Source organism: Carettochelys insculpta, chromosome 9 (genome assembly GCF_033958435.1).
Source record: "Carettochelys insculpta isolate YL-2023 chromosome 9, ASM3395843v1, whole genome shotgun sequence".
NCBI lineage: Eukaryota > Metazoa > Chordata > Testudines > Carettochelyidae > Carettochelys > Carettochelys insculpta.
In genome coordinates this window covers 35,461,865-35,476,609 of record NC_134145.1, presented here as the reverse complement: position 1 = coordinate 35,476,609, position 14,745 = coordinate 35,461,865, and the positions used below count along the sequence as shown (strand labels likewise).

The following is a 14,745-nucleotide window of genomic DNA, read 5'->3' as shown; positions in this document are numbered from 1 at the left end:
CTTAAATTTCAAATGCTTAACTACTGTTTGTGCTTCCCAGTTGGCAGTTTGACTTCTCAAGGTGGTGGAAGATGGGATGACACTAAGTTGCTGGCACCCATCCCACCATTAGCAAATAAACGCTGCCAGCCACATCTTGTAATACATTTTACATTGGGTCATAAATCAGAAATTCTTCCCATAACTACAGTATGCACAACAAACATGAAGCCAGATACTTACCAGACTCTGCAGCTACTTATGTCTCTTGTGTTTTTCCTTGTTCTGCAGCAAGCTTCTCTCCTTGGGGGATCATCAAACAGCACCTTTTGAGCATAGATCCAGGATGTGCTGCAGCTGCTCCAATGGCAGAACAGCCTTAGAAACAGTGTAAGCACCAGAGTCACTACACTAGTCTGATGTGGTGTCTGCTGGCTCTCCTCTTGCATAGGTAGTTTAGGGGTCAAAAAATCATTATCCCAGCAGACCAGGCTGTTGTGACTCAGTCCTTGGCGCAGAACCCAGCACCCAAATCATAAAAGAGGCAGAATGTTGTGGCGTTCCCAAAGGTGTGATTTTCAAGCTGGCCTAGTCTTGAGCTGCTTATTCCACTCCCAGCACTGGTCAATAATCTGGTGAGTCCCCCATGCTGACAGTCTGTCTGCAGTTCCTTAGTGAAACTTCTTGCTCACCACATATCAGAGATTAACGAAAATCTGACTGTGTTCCCATCACTGGAGAACAATGTGTTTGGCAATGGACTTCTTATCATTGGTGGCCAGAGCTAATACAGATGGTTCGTTCTGTCGTTTGTATTTTGACTACAGAGCTGCAATGTTAAACTTTGAGCATCTGTATTTGAATCTGCGTGGGTGCTTCCGTTTCCTAGGAGTTGACTGGCTAGTCTTGAGATAGAAAGAACAAGGAATACGGGTCCATGGGACTATGTGATAGAATTGGCAGATCAGGAGTCTAGGTGACCCAGGCCCAAGCACCATTCACACTACAAAATGATGTACTGTGCTAGTGGGACTCGGAATCAAACAAACCCCTCTTGCTGAATCCTAGGCTTTGGGTCGAGAGGTGCTGTGACCTTATTCGGCTTTGAGTGTAGACAGAAGTAGGATTTAAGCCCAGGCTTACAGTGCACTGTAGACATAATCTCAGTGGTGTGTTTTCTACAGCAGAGAGGCTCCAGGTACAGTAAGGCATGCCCAGGGATATCCTCTCTTAACACATCAGTCAGCAGAACTCATTAAATGCAGGGGAAATGTGAACAACAAACTGTGCTTTGCAATGGGCTGTTCAGGTTACTGCCTCACTGCTCAAAAAGGGAATCACTGACTTCTCTTTACATCCTAGGATGGCATAATCAAATGGAAAATATCTCATCCAAAATGAATGTCTGCATATCTCCACACACATCTTCAGAATGGCCATCATAAACATATACACCCACCAAAAAAGATCCCGAAACTCCTCTTCCCACTACCCAGAGGGAAAACACACACACACACAAATTCCACGCTGCTCATCATGGACCAACAGACATTGTGCAAGACTGAGGTACATGTGTGTTAGATATTAATCATAAGTCCTTTACAAGACAGATGCGTGTGTTCTAAATCCTAGCAACACTTCTACTTTGAATAAAGGAGACAATTTAATCTTTCCAGTTTCAGACTGATACTTCTGATACAGAAATATAGGTATGAATGTAGTAGAGGAACAAAGAGAATCAGTGTCAGTCTTGTATAATATGCTGCATCATATATAGTCTTAGTTGCATGTGAAAGAGCCCTAAAAATAAAAAGTAAGTGTATTGTGTCTATCTGGTATGTGAAGTCTGTGTATTTCTGTCCTTACCCAATACATTGGCATTCATGTCCATTTTAAAATAATTCTACCACATAACTGCTGTGTGGTTATAGTATAACCTTGTAACCCAAAATAAAATAAATCAGAACCTAATTCAAACTAAATGGACATAGCAAATATGGGTATATATTTACTGATCTTGTATTACAACTGTCACTGAATCATAGAGGAGAAAAGCTATTAGGACCACATGGATTAGTAGGTCATCTTGCCCATTCCTCTTCTACTGTAGATTGGTCTCCAAAATATATTTTCTAGGACTTTGTCCAATCTAATTTCAATATAATCTTTCATACCTTTATGATAAACCTGACTCTCTTAGTCACCATCTAAGATTTATGCATGACAGAGGAATGCAAGGGAATAGATCATTTTAAAGTTTATAGCTTTAGTGATGACTTTACCTTGAAACTAGGCATTTAATTTACTTCATGAAGGTATGTAGGATTCAAATGCTATTAAACATGAATGCTTAACAAAGGATGGCTTTCCAACACAGTGTTAATGAAGTCATGACTTGCTGTAAAATAATTCTTCTTACAAAAAATATTTCATCCTACCATATTTTATTTTCAGACTTAATGACCATCGTACTTCTATGTTCAAGGTGTATTTTCTTCCAAGTGCTTGAGTCTACTCATTACTGAATTTGACACTAAGAAAAGACCCAAATGTAAACAGAAGTTACGGCAAATATGCACTTAGTTACCGAATCAGAGCACAAAAAGTCTTATTTACTAGCTACCTGGTTACCATCTTGAACAGTAATACAAAAGAACTACCTTGGTGTGCACAGTGAATTTTGATCAGACTATGTTTCATTAAATCACTATTTTAAAATGTGTCTGAAACTACATGCTGATAAACAGGTTTTCCTTTCTTTTAATAAAAAATGTAATGGAGGTCAATTCACTATAATATGAATTTATTGGTACCAAAGATAAGGTGCACTAATTCAAGAATGTCAATTAAAGATAATAAAACATACACGTCAGTTACTGTGCATCTAGAACTGAACTATTCATCTCCATAATAAGGCAACAGGACTGCTAAGAATATATTGTAAGGAACTGAATTCGTTAGCCACCTTTGCCACCTACCCATTGAAAAATAAAGACATAGCGCTGGAAAAAATTACTGCTAGATAAATAATGTAAATATGCCCGTAGAAATGAGTATTATATCACCATATATAATACTCTACTATCTCCTTCAAAGAGAACTGACTGCTTTAACCACAACTGCCTTGGCTATATCACAAAACAAAGCAAAAAATCCATTGACAGCATTTTGTGGAGACTTCTTGGTGACCTAGGGAGTTATAAATTCAGTTTACAAACTTATGTCAGTACACCTGCAGCACACAGGGGTGTGGACAATCCTCACTGTGAGTGCTGTAATAATACTGATGTACCCTCCAGTGAAGATAGTGCAATGTCAACAGGAAGGCTTCTCCAGTTGATACGGCTTATGTCTCCTGGAGAGGTTGAGTACCTATGCAAGCAGGAGAAGCTGTTTCGTTGGTGTAGGTAGCGTCTTCATTAAGTGCTATAGAGAGGTTTTAAGTGTAGACAAGCTACCAGTAAATCATAAAGGGACAGCTTGCTTCTGTATTTTTTTTTTAATTTTCATTAATTTTGCAGCTCTCTCCCTTCTAGCCCCCATTAACTAGCACTCACACACCTGTATTTGTTCAGAGGAAAGGAGATGTCACTTTGAAGGGTGTTGCTATAGAGAACAGCATAAAAAACCCATTAAATCAACAGGGAACAAATTTGATAAAATGTTAAGAAACAAAATCAAAAGATCTTGCCTGAATAGTTTGCTACAACATTTGTATGTAATAGCATCACACTGGTGTGTGAAAAAGCACAAATTCAGCACCACATACTAGCAGATGGTATCACAAACTGCAAGTGATGACAATCAAGTAAACAAAGCATTTCTGCAAACCAGATTTGGTTTAAAGTAAAACAAACAAACAAACAAAACCCCCACAATCACCATAACATACCTAACTCCGCCCCAAAGTTATATGAAAGAAAACAAAATTCTCTCAGGTTGGCATCTCTTTCATAGTCTTATCTTCCCACATGCTCAAATCTCCCCCTCCTTCCAATGCACATTACTGGAAGTTCTATGCTTGAAGAGAAAGGAGAATATCTACCAAGGGCTAAGTGGATCCAAAACCAGAATGTTGTTTCTAACAACATAAGCTGCTCCTATGACCGTCTCCATAGATCTTCTTAACAGTTTTGAAGAGAATAAAGGAAACTATTCTTTCTGGGGTCTGCTAATAAATCTTCTTGCATACAAGATGACTTTCTTTGGCCATCACCTCAAATTTCCTATCACATAATAGGATGGACAATATGACTTATAAATATTGAGCATTTTCATAGTAAGAAGACAGCTCTGGAGGGGAGATGGTTACTGTGACATAACCACATTTATAAAAGCATTTAGTCTCCTACCCTTTAATTGTTTACACCCTAAAAGTCTTTTGGTTAAAATAAAATATTTAAAACAGAGTTCCAATACTCCTCAAAATAGTAGCAGCAGCAGTAGCCTTCACAGGGAGAGAGCATTGTGATAAGAATTTGTTTGTTTCTACACACTGTTTAACCATGCTAACTTTGAAAAGAATAATGATCAAAGAATAAGAATACATTACTACAGCAGCACAGTCATCCCTCCACATAAAAGATTTTTAAAAGATGCTCAAACACTACATTATACCAATATTTGTAAAACTGTTTCATAAATCCACCCCCAAAAGATTGTGTCCATGCATATAAGGCAGATGAAAGTCAGTAAAAGATTTCATAGAATCAAAGACAAATTCTTAGCCTTTGTTGCAAAAAAAAAAAAAAAGTCAAGGATGAAATTTTGATTGTTAACACCAAATACTAATAACAGAAAGCACACAAACATGTCAAGAAACTTGCCATATCTGCATAACTTACAACAAAAGATCCTAACTCACAGGCTTTAAAAACACATTGAGAAACCTGAGTGAAAACATTTTAGGAACAAACTGATAGAAGGCTACCAACTAATAAGCTTGTTCCTTTTTAAGTTCATTTGTCAGTTAAGTGCTTAGAATACACAGGTAGACTCATTTATATGAGCCTATACATACAGTACGTCACATGCCATTGTTTCCCACAGAGCGGGATTGTTTTCAAATGATGTGGCCCTGGGCATGCAGACAGTGTGGCAAGGGAAAGATTAAGATCAATAAAGAGCCCAAATAATTCTTAGCAAGTTCAGTTTTCCTCATATAATTGCTAGTCAGATTTTCTATTCTTATGCATTTTGGCTTCCTCTTGTCCAATGAGGCAAATAACTTTGTAGCATCCCTTTGTAATTTTGACCATCCACATCAAGTTCATCACATCCAAGACAACACTAGAGATAATCCAGGCGCTCTGAGCTGCAACTCCTGTTCTGTGGAAAGCCTCTGTTCCAAACACAGGAATGACACTGCCATAGTAAACAGGCATGACTGCAATCCTCACCATGAAGAACACGACTGTCATCAGTACCCCATTTATGATGTTGGCTTTTGAAGATTTGGGGTACCCCAGCACTTCAAAGAACCACCTGCAAGAGAGAAGTATTTACAAAACCAAACAAGTTTCAGATTTTTCAAATCCCTTCTTATGACCTGTCACTATTCATCTATTTATCCCCAAGCCCTCACAGTCCGGAAGTGTTCCCTTGTATTGTGGTGTCATCTAAAACTCTTTTGGCCAGTTAACTGTCTTGGTTCAAAGCCCCATGTAATCTCCATTACTACATAAAAATTCCTAATAATATTTTAAGAAATAGCAAGCAAAGTAATCTAATTTGAATTGTAAATGAGTATGTAATAATTGTGCATTTTAGTTAGGGTGACCATATCTTCCATGGTCACATACAGGACACGGGGCACTCCCCCACCCCTTCCCCGAGCCTCAGGGAAGCGGCTGGGGTGGAGCAGGCAGGTCGCTTCCCCCCAGTTCCCAGAGCCTTGGGGAAGCAGCAAGGAGGGAACAGTTGTGGCACTCCCCCCCAATTCCCCAAGCCTCGGAGAAGCAGCAAAGAGGGAGCAGTTGTGGTAACCTTCCCCCATTCCCCGAGCCTCAGAGCAGCCGCCAGGATGGAGCAGCTGCAGTGTTCCCCCTCCCTTCCCTGAGGTTTGGGGAAGCAGCAGGGATGGGGCAGCTGCAGCGCTTCCCCTCCCCAGCTAACCTGCTGGCTCCCTCTGTTGGAGACACACAGTATGTGCCTTCCAGCAGGCAGCTGTGCCTGCACAGCAGAAACAGGACAGTTCATCCCTTTTTTAAAGTAAGTTGAGATGCCTTTTTGGCATCCCAAATACGGGACCGTCCCAGTGAAAATGAGACGGATGTCATCCTAATTTTAGTTGCTATTCTGTAGTATAAAGGAACGGTTTTCAGTCTCATTTCATTTCCTACAAAATTTCATCTAGAGGTGTTAAAAATCTTAGGCTTAACAGTAGATCCTCAGGGCTCTGCAGGTCACAGGCTGAAAATCCTTGCTGTAGAGTATGAATAATTTGTTTTGTAAAGTAACTTCAAAATGACAACTGTGAAATAAATGTTTTCTTATTCTTTGATCATTTTAATTTGCACTGCCTGATGAGAATCTACTATTCAATTTTTAAGAAATGAAACTGCACTGAGAAATTTAGCTCCAGACTTCCTCAAAATTATTTAGGGCCCTACCAAACTTGCAGTCCATTTTGGTCAATTTCACAGTCATAGGATTTTAAAAATCTTAATTTTCTTGGTTTCAGATATTTAAATCTGAAATTTCACAACGTTGTAACTGGATAGGTCCTGACCTTAAAAGAGACTTGGGGGACATGGGGCAGAGGTGTTGCAAGTTTATTGTAGGGGAGGTCGCAGTATTGCTAAGTTCACCTCTGCCTTGGCTGCTGTCGGTAGCAATGCTGTCAGAGCTAGGTAGCTAGAAAACAGTGATGGCTGGCCAGGAGTCAGCTCTGAATGCACCATCACTGCCAGCAACAGCATAAAGTAAGGATGGTGCGGTGTGGTATTGCCACCCCTACTTCTGTGTTGCTACCTCCAGACCTGGACCCTCAGCTAGTAGCTTCCACTCTCCAGCTGCTCAGCTCTGAAGGCACCAGCACAGAAATAAGGGTGACAATATCTACAATAACCTTGCCACCACCCTGCAACCACCTTTTAGATCCCGACCACCCAGTGTGAGAAATGCTGGTGTCCCCTGTGAAATCTGTGTAATACATGATAAAAGACCAGATTTCACCAGGGAGACCAGATTGCATGGTCCATGATGCCTTTGTCACAGCCATCAATTTGATAGGACCTAGGAATGCAAATACCATTTAGAAAGTTAACCATTTAAATAATTAAAGTTAGAGGGGCTGGGGCTGCTTTGACCACTGGGACTGGGGCCTGTTGGTTGGCTATGCGGCTGGTGTCAGCCAGGGCTGGGGTCTGTCCAGCATGATCAGGCTTGTGCTCCAGCTGGCAGTGTCTCACCAGGACCAGGACCGTGGTTTGGCCATCATGGCTGGAATCTGACTGGCACCTGGCCAGTGCTGAGGCTGGTGAAGCTGGGCCCAGGGATTGACTACCAAGGTCAGTTGCTTATTGGTTAACATTTTACATCCCATGTAGGGTTCGAGAGAGAAAGAGGGGTGGAGGAAGGACGCAAAGAAGGAATTAGTACAGGCTGAACTTCTATCGTGTAGCACTCTCAGGACCTGACTGAAGCCAGATGAGAGAATTTGCCAGACCACATGAGGTCAGTGTTTTCTAGCATATTACCAACACTTCTACAGCTGAACAGGACTCTTAGAAAACATTTAGGGCTAAATTACAGCTAAATAACAGCACAGAACACTGAGAGCTAGGACTGGTGGCTGTAAGTAAACCATGAGACCATGAGAAACTTGGCCATACCCATGATATATGGTCATACAGCTAACCAAAATCATTCTGGATTACGGATGTTGTCAGATGAAAGAATTTCAGATTAGAGAGATTCACCCTGTATTGTAGGTAGGGTCTCCATCTATTATTTCACATTTGCTGGATTTTGTTACTGGTGCCTTGCTACTAAGTAAGATCTTTAGAAATTAGCCTGGTCCCAAGATAAAACCGCAGCTGTACATATTACAAGTTACGTTGCATTATTATGTAAATTCTGAGCTATATGAAAAATGTAAAGTGCAGGAGTAATTTTAATAGTTGCTTTTTTTTACTACATTGATACCTACTGAAGAGGTATAACTATTACATATAGCCTATTGCCTGGCAGGCAGAATTCATGGGTTGGGTTTTTAAGGAAGTATTTGCATTATTATTAAGGGAGCAAATTGTGATAGTGACTTTGTGAAGTGATCATTGCTCTGCTAGATTGTGGGTTAAACTTTGACATACAATTCTATGGCTCAGCTATTTCCAAGAACATAGGTTCTGTCTGATGGGTTAAAAAAAAGCAAACATCCTTCAAAGAGAAGAAATCTGCTCTATGAGAGAAAGAATTTAATGTGCTCTACTTTTTTTGCATTAAGGTAGTCATTAGGGCTACTGAACAAACTCTTTTCAGTTGACTATGCAGAATACTATATTTTATGCCAGAGCACTCAGGAATTGTAAAGGTGAAACTGCATAGATGCCTTGTGACAACACTGCTGAAACCTATTCATAATACTAAAACAGAATGAGGCAAGAATTTCTTAATCCCCAATAAAACATTTTACCTAACCTGTCTGCATCTTTTTTCCTCATAGCTTCCCATATGCTTCATCTCCCCTCCTTTTCTCCTCTCTGATGATTGCTCTTGATATTACCACTGAAGACATTTGACTCCTGTATTGCTTGTCCCAGAAACATCACTCAAATTAGAACGCAAACTTGGGGAGATTATAGGAGTGGATACAAAAGGCTTGTGAAAGAAGGAACATCAGATCTACTGTATTTCTGAGTGCCAAAAGAGTTAGATAAGGTTAGTTATTTAAGATGCTTAAAAGGGAAGACAGTAAGAGTTAGCACCCTGAAATACAAAGTAACAAAAATAGAATTAGATTTTTACCACTCTACATTTTTGCTAGTGTCTACCGGGCAGTGGAGTAAGTTAATCAAGGACAGGAAGTCACTGCTGGATTTATTTAAAGGGGGAAAAAACAAATACAGCTCTTAAAGCCACAGAATGCAGGAACTGTTCTACATCATCCAACAGATGTTTCAAAAAATTTCTTCAGTAGGAAACATGCCTTCCTTACCTCTTCCTAATGATTTCTTTGCTCTGAGACCAGCGACAATAAATACTGAATATTACCAAGCTGTCCCCCATCAGCCTCTCGAGAGTTTCCCACCAAGGCGTGCGAGGTAAGTAGCAAGCCCCTTTGGTGTTGTAGAACGGTTACCTCAACCTACTATAGTAGAAGCTTGATTATCTGTCATCCTTGGAGAAAAGAGTTTGCTGGATAATTAAGTCTTCCACATAGTCAAGCCCACTGCACCAGGCCTGGCCTGGCAGCTGGCTGCGGTCCCTGTGGCAGCCAGCCACCATCGCCGTGGCAGTCCTCCTTGGCTGGTAGACAGCTCCACGGCAACTGGCCCTGGCTGGCAGAGCAGGTGCCAGCTAGTTGGGAGCACCAGTTATCTGAATGCCAGATAACATGGCTTTTACTGTACATCACATGAAACTTAAGGAAAGAGTGCGAAAGCTCTCTTTCCAAATGTTTCCAAGTTTAGCCACAGTATAGCCTTACTAAGACATTTTAATATTTTATCTGTTAATTTTGTGTGTGTGTTTTATTCATTTCTGTAATGCCCATAAGTATTTCCATGGGTGAAGAGGAGAGAAAGAAAGTGTGAACTAGATACTCTACAATGCCCTTTCTAGGGTTGGGAATCCATGAATCTTTAAATTACAGGTTTCTGAGCTTTGCAACCTGTAAAGATATGTCAGACATTTACTTGCAACATTATAAAATACAGACCACAAGTAATCTAGAACAATAATGAAGATTTTTAACTATCAAAGGAGTGAAATTCTGGAACAGCCCTCCAAAAGGAGCTGGGGGGTATAAAACCTAACTTACTTCAAGAGTGAGCTTGCTAACTTTATGGAGGGGATGGTATAAGACTGGCTACAGTGGCATGTAGCTGATCTGAGATTGATAGCAGAAAATATCTCTAAGACCCAGTGATGAAACACTAGATGGGGACAGCTAAGTTGCTATAAAGAATTCTTTTGTAGGTGTCTGCCTGGTGAGCTGTGCCCACGTATTTAGGGTCTATATGATCACCATATCGGCTATGTCTACACATGAACGCTACATCGAAATAGCTTATTTCGATGTAGTGACATCGAAATAGGCTATTTCGATGAATAACGTCTACACGTCCTCCAGGGCTGGCAACGTCGACGTTCAACATCGACGTTGCGCAGCACCACATCGAAATAGGCGCTGCGAGGGAACGTCTACACGCCAAAGTAGCACACATCGAAATAAGGGTGCCAGCCACAGCTGCAGACAGGGTCACAGGGCGGACTCAACAGCAAGCCGCTCCCTTAAAGGGCCCCTCCCAGACACAGTTGCACTAAACAACACAAGATCCACAGAGCCGACAACTGGTTGCAGACCCTGTGCATGCAGCATGGATCCACAGCTGCAGCAGCAGCAGCCAGAAGCCCTGGGCTAAGGGCTGCCGCACACGGTGACCATAGAGCCCTGCAGGGGCTGGAGAGAGAGCGTCTCTCAACCCCTCAGCTGATGGCCACCATGGAGGACCCCGCAATTTCGATGTTGCGGGACGCGCAACGACTACACGGTCCCTACTTCGACGTTGAACGTCAAAGTAGGGCGCTATTCCTATCCCCTCATGGGGTTAGTGGCTTCGACGTCTCGCCGCTTAACGTCGATGTTAACATCGAAATAGCGCCCAACACGTGTAGCCGTGACGGGCGCTATTTAGAAGTTAGTGCCGCTACTTCGAAGTAGCGTGCACGTGTAGACACGGCTATCTTGAGTCAAGAAAAAACTTGCCCCTGGGGTTAGATTGCCAGAAATAATGGGGGTATTTTTTTACTTCCTCTGCATCAGGGAGCATGGGTCACTGGCAGGTTCAAACAATGTAAATTGTGGATTTTCTGTAATTTTAATTCAACCAGAGGTCAGAGGTCTCTTACAGGAATGTGTGGGTGAGGTTCTGTGGTCTCCAATGTACTGGAGGTCATAATAGAGATAATCATGATGGTCCGTTCTAGTTTTAAGGTCTATGAATCATTAATACAATTCCACAATTTGACTCAATGACAAAGCTACCTGGAGTGTTTTTTGTCTTCTTGGTACTGCTAGAAACCTCTAATGGAAATGAAAATTTGCATTACATACTTGTTTACCTAATAATTTTTATACCTAGCTTATACACTTATGCATATTCTTCTGTTCAAGAGATTTATGCCCATTTCATGTTGCATACAGAATGCTATCTACAATGAAAAGGAACTCCTTCGGAACACATTGGAAAATAATTCTGTGAGTACAATAGTCTATTATTTTCATAGCAAGCAAATTTTTCTAGCATATAAGTTTAGGTATGTCAAAGAGTGACAGGAGAAAATCAAATTTTCACTAGTTATTTACACTTAAATTGCAGTTATCTAACAAAATGGCAAGATACAAATTAAAGTAAAATAATTAACCACCTACCGCTGATTCACAAAAGGAGTAGAGAACTCTGCAAGCAGACGGAAGTTACCAAAATATGCCAACATTCCTTCACCCTGCATAACAAGATAAAATATTGAAAAGAAGAATCAGAGACATAAACTTCTGTCAGAAATTTAATCTATTGAGTGCACTGACTATTTCCACTTTGTTAACTTTTCCCAGCATTTGTAAAAGGTTGTGGGATCTTAAATACTTTACCATAAGTGAATGTGTCAAGTGAATGTAACAGATTTCCTAGCCCTCCATAGAAAAATTTAAATCTTTTATAACACCAAATGCTGCTGCCCTTCGATTTTTTATAATGATAAATTAAGAAAACAGGAAATACGTAATGTCTCTTGTGACTCCAAGCCACTGATCAAGTATTCAAAATATTTATAGTTATTTTTGGAAGATAAAACAGTTGGCAATTTCCAATTGGCAGAAAGGCACCCAAGCACATCTGAAACTGAATGTGTTTAAATAGTCATGTATTCAGTATAACTTTGAATTGAAGTTTCCACTTAAAATTTTTCCATTTGTAATTACCTGAGCAGATAGTTTCTATGTACAGAGGAGTAAAGATACATTCTTCATCTTTATTACTTTAAAGTTAAAGTTTTTAAAAAAAACTTTTAAAAATACCAGTTGTTATTTTAAAAGAATTACCTACTTACAAATACATCATTTTGCTGAGCCCTGGAGAATCTCAGTAAGGGCTTGTCTACACTAGCTCCCTACTTCAAAGGGAGCATGGTAAGTAGGGTGTTGGGAGTTTATTAATGAAGTGCTGCAGTGAATATGCAGCACTTTATTAAACAAATTCCCCCCTGCAGCAACTTCGAAGTGTTAAACTTCAAATGTGCCGGCTCACATCTAGCCGCAGCTCACCCACCAGTACTTTGAAGCGCCTTTACTCCTCAAAAGCATGGAGCTAGTGTAGACAAGCCCTAGGAGTTGTTATTTTTGTTATTCTGCAGTGGGAAATTTATGACCAAAAGCATGTTAATGAGCAGGCAGATATTAAACACAAAAGCTGCGTCTACACTAGCAGGCTATTTTGATATAGGCAGGCCAACTTCGAAATAGTGCCCGGTGCGTCTACACATGCCGAGCGCTATTTTGAAGTTGAAATCGACATAAGGCGGCAAGATGTCGAAATCGCAATCCCCATCAGAAGATGGGAATAGCTCCCTACTTCAATGTCCAGCATCGAAGTAGGGCATGTGTAGACGATCCTCATCCCACTACGTCAAAATAGCAGGGTCCTCCATGGCAGCCATCAGCTGAGGGGTTGAGAGACTCTCTGTCCAGCCCCTGAGCTGTATGGTCACCCCGTGCAGCAACCCCTTAAAGCTCCCTGCCCCCTTATTTCCTGTGGCAGGAAGCTGAGAGCGTGCGGGCAGCAGCACAGACACGTGCACAGCCTGCACGCCCTCCAGACGCCCCAATCCACCACCCAGCACCCATGGCAGCCAGCCAGCCCCCCAAGCACCCACAGGGCACTCCCCCCAAGGGGACCCAGGGCTCCCAGCCATCCAGCCGGGGGGGAAAGAGGTGGCGGGGCCCCTCCTGGTCAGACACCAAGATCTGGGACTTGCTGGGGCTTTGGGGTGAGGAGGAGGTGCTCCAGGTAACAGGGAGCAAGCGGCGGAACGCAGATGAATTCGCCTGGCTGGCCAAAGGCCTGGCTGCCCAGGGTCTCCCTGTCCGCACTCCTGACCATGTCAGGAGTAAGGTCAAGGAGCTGCGGCAGGGTTACGCCCGGGCCCGGGACACAGACAGCTGGTCTGGAGCCGCCCCCGCTGCTTGCCCCTTTTACAGGGAGCTCAGGGAGATCCTGGGCCCCCAGTACACCACCTCCCCCCAGGCCACCCTTGACACCTCAGCCGACAAGCCCCAGCAGGCCCCAGAGCTGGAGTCTGGCCCAGAGGCCAGCCCTGCAGCCCAGGGGCCCTCAGAGGAGCCCATCCCTGGGACAGCAGAGGAGGAGGAGGAGGAGGGCTCCAGCGACGGGGGGGTCCTCATCAACCTCCTCTCCTGCAGCTCCAGCAGGGCGTCCACCTAACGGGTGACCCGACCGTGGGAGTGGACCGTCAGGTATGTACCCCCCCAGTGCACACCCCCGGGTTAAGGGGTGGAGACAAGGGACACGACCATCGCCCTCCACACACCCAGCCAGACCACAGCCCTGAGGACAGCAGTGGCACATCCCTCAGAGCCTGTCAGCACCTGCCCCCCAGGACAGCGCCATGGTCCATCCCTGGGGATAGCGGGGAGCAGAACCTCAGAAGGGGCCACCCCCGGGGGGGGATACCACACTCATCATCATTTCTGGGGGACGGGATGGGGAACCAGCAGCGGAGGGGTAGGGGGACATGGGCCACAGGTCAGGACCCAGACTAACGGATGTCTCCACTCTTCCCCCCTCTATTCCTCAGCCACACCATCTGAAGGCCTCGCCAGCACGGGCGCTGCGACTGTTGTGCCGGACAGCCCACCGGGACCATCGCATCAGGGCAGCCCAGCAGCAGAGCAGGGACCAGGCCCAGGACGAGCCTGCCACCGCCGGAGCCAGCCATGGGCGACTACAGACCCCCAGCTCCTTGCCACCCTCCAGCATCAAGTGGAGGTTTCAGAGCACCGCCTGCAAGTGGAGGAGCGCTGGCCTGGCACCTGGAGGCTTGGGGGGTCCTTCATGAGGACTTTCGAGCGGATCGCCGAGCAGATGGCACCCCCTGCTGCTCTGGCCGCCGTCCCTCTCAGCCGCCCTCCACCTGTCCTGGAGCCTGCCAAGGAGGGGGACCGCAGGGATCAGGAACCAGCCCAGCCATACCTGCCGGTTCTCCCGGCCCCCACCCAGCCTCGACGGGGCCTTCAGCCCAGATGTGGGTCATGACCCCCCATGCCGGGCACTGGACAGTAGCGGCAAAGGAGGCCAAGGACTGGGCCCCCCAGGTACCCCTTTGTACATATTCCCCCCACCCATTAATTGTACATAGTTGCCTTGTCCCACCCCCCTTTAGTAGCTGTCGTCCCCCCCGATGTACATAGTTCCCCATTAATGTAAAAGTTCATCATTTTGTTTCAAGAAGGTTTGGTTTATTTAAAACAAAATAAACGTGTGGTGGTGTGTGCTCTTCAGTGCTCAGTGATGGGGGCAGGTA

The 14,745-nt window shown here is 43.7% G+C and overlaps 1 protein-coding gene across 1 annotated transcript in view; it reads right to left on the bottom strand.

The window, feature by feature from the left end:
- Positions 1 to 4,790: 4,790 nt before the first annotated feature.
- Positions 4,791 to 14,745, bottom strand: part of TLCD4 (TLC domain containing 4) — a 91,528-nt gene continuing 81,573 nt past the window's right edge. Inside the window, exons 6-7 of the mRNA XM_075002806.1 lie at positions 11,579 to 11,652; positions 4,791 to 5,463 (exon numbers count right to left, since the gene is read on the bottom strand). Of these exons, the coding sequence (XP_074858907.1) occupies positions 5,148 to 5,463; positions 11,579 to 11,652 (390 nt within the window). The 3' untranslated portion in view covers positions 4,791 to 5,147. The remainder of the gene's footprint in view (positions 5,464 to 11,578; positions 11,653 to 14,745) is intronic.